The following is a 4,105-nucleotide window of genomic DNA, read 5'->3' as shown; positions in this document are numbered from 1 at the left end:
TGGCCTCTCATTGGTGGCGTGAGGACTCGTCTGCGTGCCTATTGGCTGGAAAAGGCTGTCATTAACGAAGGCCTGGTTTTACAACTTCCAGCTCAACTCCAGTTCGGATTGGACAATTCTGATAGGTCAAAGGTTAAAAGGAATGTTTACTAACCGTAACGTCACAATGTTTTCTGGGAGAGGAACTACAGCATCGATTTTATTAGTTTACTTTAATTGTATAATTTGAATGTATTTGATTAATTTAAGTAACAACGACATACTACAACAAACATGCATATTATTTTAATTGTACAATCTGACCGAACTAATCCGTTGTGTCCTTGGGCAAGACACTTCCTTGCTCCTGATGGCTGCTGGTTAGCGCCTTGCATGGCAGCTCCCGCCATCAGTGTGTGAATGGGTGAATGTGGAAATACTGTCAAAGCGCTTTGAGTACCTTGAAGGTAGAAAAGCGCTATACAAGTATAACCCATTTATCATGTATTTACAGTAGAGTTCAAATTTGAATGACAATAAAAGGAAGTCTAAGTGTACTACTATCCTAATCCACTAAAGGGCGCTATAGTCTATTAGTACTGTATCAGTGCTCAGCATACACAACGCAAAGGCATTCACCTTTATGCATGCATTTTTAATATTTCAACTCGAAGACCAACTTTAACACATCATATTTGATGTTTTTTCCCGAAAAACATATTGTGCAAACCTCAAGAAATTCAGAAAATAAATTTATCAAAGTACAAAAAAATTAGGTCACCAGACGCAAATGAACAAATGAAGTTCAACAACTGCTGAAGTTACAAACAACAAAATGCCATATTATGTCATAACAAACATAAATCGTAGAACAAAATATAAACTATCTAGACTTGAAACAAAAAAGCTCAGTTTCTGAAGCGATAGGAGATGGGCAGCAGCTTGTGAGTCTTCTTCATGGTCTGGACATTAGCGTGCGTCTGCTCGTCCATGATTTTGTAGCAGCGTCTGGCGTAATCCAGCAGCTTCTCCTTTGATGCCTCAAACTCGCCCACATCTTCCATCTGTGCAACAGAACCAAACATGGAGAATACAAAAGCTTACATATTTTACCGGGTGCTCGAGGTGCTAAACTATAAGCTAAAATAAAAGAACACAAATGGGAGTTCCTAGAGACAAATTAAGCAGTTCGGACCTTCTCTGGCGCCACCAGCAGGACCTCAGCGATTGGGGAAGTGGAGGCCATGGTGTTTCGGTCAACTCCGTGAATCTGAAAGGCTCTGGACATGCTCCTGACGCGCTGGTATGTAGTCAGGATCTTCTTGTAGCGGATCAAAACACCGTCTGGGTCTTTGACTAGGGGAGGCGGCAGAGGTTTGGTCGTTTTAAGTGGTGAAGTTGTGATCACATGACTCACCTCGCTGTCTCTCCCTCCCGTGGGTGATGCGGAAGATCCTCCTCATCTTCATCCTGGGCTCCCCCGTGCGTCCTCTGCCTTTTTTCTTTGACCCCGCCTCCACCGAGGAGTCTGCCCCTTCCTCCTCCTCTTCCAGGTACTCTTGGTCAGTATAGTAGTTGTCTTCCTCCAGGTGAAACTCCTGTTTGACTGTGGCTGGAGGGGTGAGAAGATCACAAGTTAAACTTCAAACTTGTTTTTGTTTTTAGGACCTTCCTCACCAGGGACAGCGGCTCCGTGGCGGGTGCGACATCCGGGTCCCTGCAGGCGCTTTAGGGTCATTCCGGACCTGGTAGTCATGGAAGAGGGTGGGCTGGGAGGGCCGGCAGGCTGGACCTTCACACCACGCTGGGCATTACCGCACCAGTCTGGAAACGAACGACCCATGACCGCTAAGGACATTTCACTGGGGATGTGTCGATCGATCAGTGACCAATCAATAAGTAAGTGATCGCCATTAATGATGACAAACACCAACCCCTCTGGCTGACACTATTTATTTTTAATCTTCTGGCTGACAAGCAGCTAACATATAACTATCTGTCTCCATACACATTGTATAGCCATTCCCAGAAGCTAATATCAATCACCTCCATTATGACAAATCAGGGCCGTTGCTAGGAATTCTGGACCCCCTGAAAGAATATCAGTGTAGGCCCCTCTACCCCATTCATCGCCACCTTCAATGTTCCCGTTTTTCTTGACGATGCGTTCCTATTTCCGAGGGAGGACGTAAACTAAAAGAGCTCCGCTCCCGACACTACGGTTTTGACCAAAAAAACTGTAATTTCCAGACTACTGATTGTGATCACAGCAACAGGACAGCTTGCTAACATATTCGACTTCAACTCTGCCCAGCGGGAGGCACAGATTCGCGAAGAACCGAAAGTGCAGCAAAGCCGGGGGCTAACTAAGCCGTTGCCTAGCAACCCAAAGCTAAACAACAAAACCGAAGGAGTTGGACATATTTTAAACGCTTCTGACCACACAAGTGATTTACAAGAAAGGCTGACACAGCTCTGGCTGGTGCAAAATAAGTGAAAGAGAAAAAAACAAACAAAAACAAAAAACCCATAGAGCCACCGCTTGCCGCAGAAGCTAACAACACCAACAGCTTCACTGAGCAACCATGAGCATGACAAGAGGCCGTCAACGGGGCAATACACCTCTATCATGGGTGGAATCTGACTTAAGAGTTAGTAGGAACTCTACAAAACAATACAAATAAGACACAAAGCAATGTCGACACTCTCCAGGAACGGATGATTAACTGTGTACAAAAAGATGTTGCAGATATCCAACAACAGATTATCAAAGACAGAAAAAAATATCGTAGAGATATGATGGAATTTAGAAAGTTCAGAGAAGAAATGAAGATTTTCTATGAAGAAAACAATGCATTCAAACAGGAGGTGGAGAAGCTGAAAGAGGAGAATGCAACATTGCACCGCCAAGAGTCAAATGCCAAGCAGCAAGACGACAGCCATTGGGGCAACAGCAGTGTTGTGGAGAACATTAAAATGGAGATAGCAGCAGTGGGCCAACAGTTGCATGCCATACAACAAGATAACACTGATTTGAAGAACTTCAGGGAGATGGCTGCATTGAGACAACAAACCAAATGCCACACAACAAGGTATCACCAATCTGGGCAATATCACTGTTTTAGAAAACTTCAAAGAGGAAATGGATCAGTTTACACGACAGAATGACATCATCATTGCAGGGCTACGCATCAACTCTTGATCCTATGCAAGAGCAGTTGATAACAAGAGGACCAGATGACATGGACACTGCTTCAACAGAGAAACAAGTTGTCAACTTTCTGCAATCAAAGGGAATTGATGTGGATATTATCACCATTGATGCGGATATTAACACCATTGATGCGTGCATTTCACTGAATGGAAGAGGCAACAACATCACACCAGTCACCATTGTTAAGCTCGCAAATAGGAAATCCAAAATAGCATTGCTGCCACAGGGAAAAAAGCTGAAGGGCACAAATAAGTACGTGAACGAGCATCGCACTAAACGCAACGCTGAAATTTCCAAGAAAACACGCGACTTGAGGAAACGGGGGGAAATTCAAGGAACTTGGAGCTCTAACTGCAAAACCTACAAACCCCGTTTCCATATGAGTTGGGAAATTGTGTTGGATGTAAATGCAAACGGAATACAATGATTTGCAAATCCTTTTCAACCCATATTCAATTTAATGCACTACAAAGACAAGATATTTGATGTTCAAACTCAAACTTTATTTTTTTTGCAAATAATAATTAACTTAGAATTTCATGGCTGCAACACATGCCAAAGTAGTTGGGAAAGGGCATGTTCACCACTGTGTTACATGGCCTTTCCTTTTAACAACACTCAGTAAACGTTTGGGAACTGAGGAGACACATTTTTGAAGCTTCTCAGGTGGAATTCTTTCCCATTCTTGCTTGATGTACAGCTTAAGTTGTTCAACGGGGGTCTCCGTTGTGGTATTTTAGGCTTCATAATGCGCCACACATTTTCAATGGGAGACAGGTCTGGACTACAGGCAGGCCAGTCTAGTACCCGCACTCTTTTACTATGAAGCCACGTTGATGTAACACGTGGCTTGGCATTGTCTTGCTGAAATAAGCAGGGGCGTCCATGGTAACGTTGCTTGGATGGCAACAT

At 43.7% G+C, this 4,105-nt stretch overlaps 1 protein-coding gene across 4 annotated transcripts in view; it reads right to left on the bottom strand.

Moving 5' to 3' along the window:
* Positions 1–718: 718 nt before the first annotated feature.
* Positions 719–4,105, bottom strand: part of LOC133655962 (coiled-coil domain-containing protein 106-like) — a 33,980-nt gene continuing 30,593 nt past the window's right edge. For 3 of the 4 annotated variants that reach the window (XM_062056643.1, XM_062056642.1, XM_062056641.1), the window contains 4 exons: positions 1,657–1,803; positions 1,397–1,591; positions 1,175–1,335; positions 719–1,043 (listed from right to left, as the gene is read on the bottom strand). In XM_062056643.1, the coding sequence (XP_061912627.1) occupies positions 888–1,043; positions 1,175–1,335; positions 1,397–1,591; positions 1,657–1,803 (659 nt within the window). In that variant the 3' untranslated portion in view covers positions 719–887. The remainder of the gene's footprint in view (positions 1,044–1,174; positions 1,336–1,396; positions 1,592–1,656; positions 1,804–4,105) is intronic. The other variant, XM_062056644.1, reaches the window with a different exon arrangement.

Source organism: Entelurus aequoreus, linkage group LG08, assembly GCF_033978785.1.
Source record: "Entelurus aequoreus isolate RoL-2023_Sb linkage group LG08, RoL_Eaeq_v1.1, whole genome shotgun sequence".
NCBI classification, from domain to species: Eukaryota; Metazoa; Chordata; class Actinopteri; order Syngnathiformes; family Syngnathidae; genus Entelurus; species Entelurus aequoreus.
This window is presented reverse-complemented; position numbering and strand designations above follow the sequence as displayed.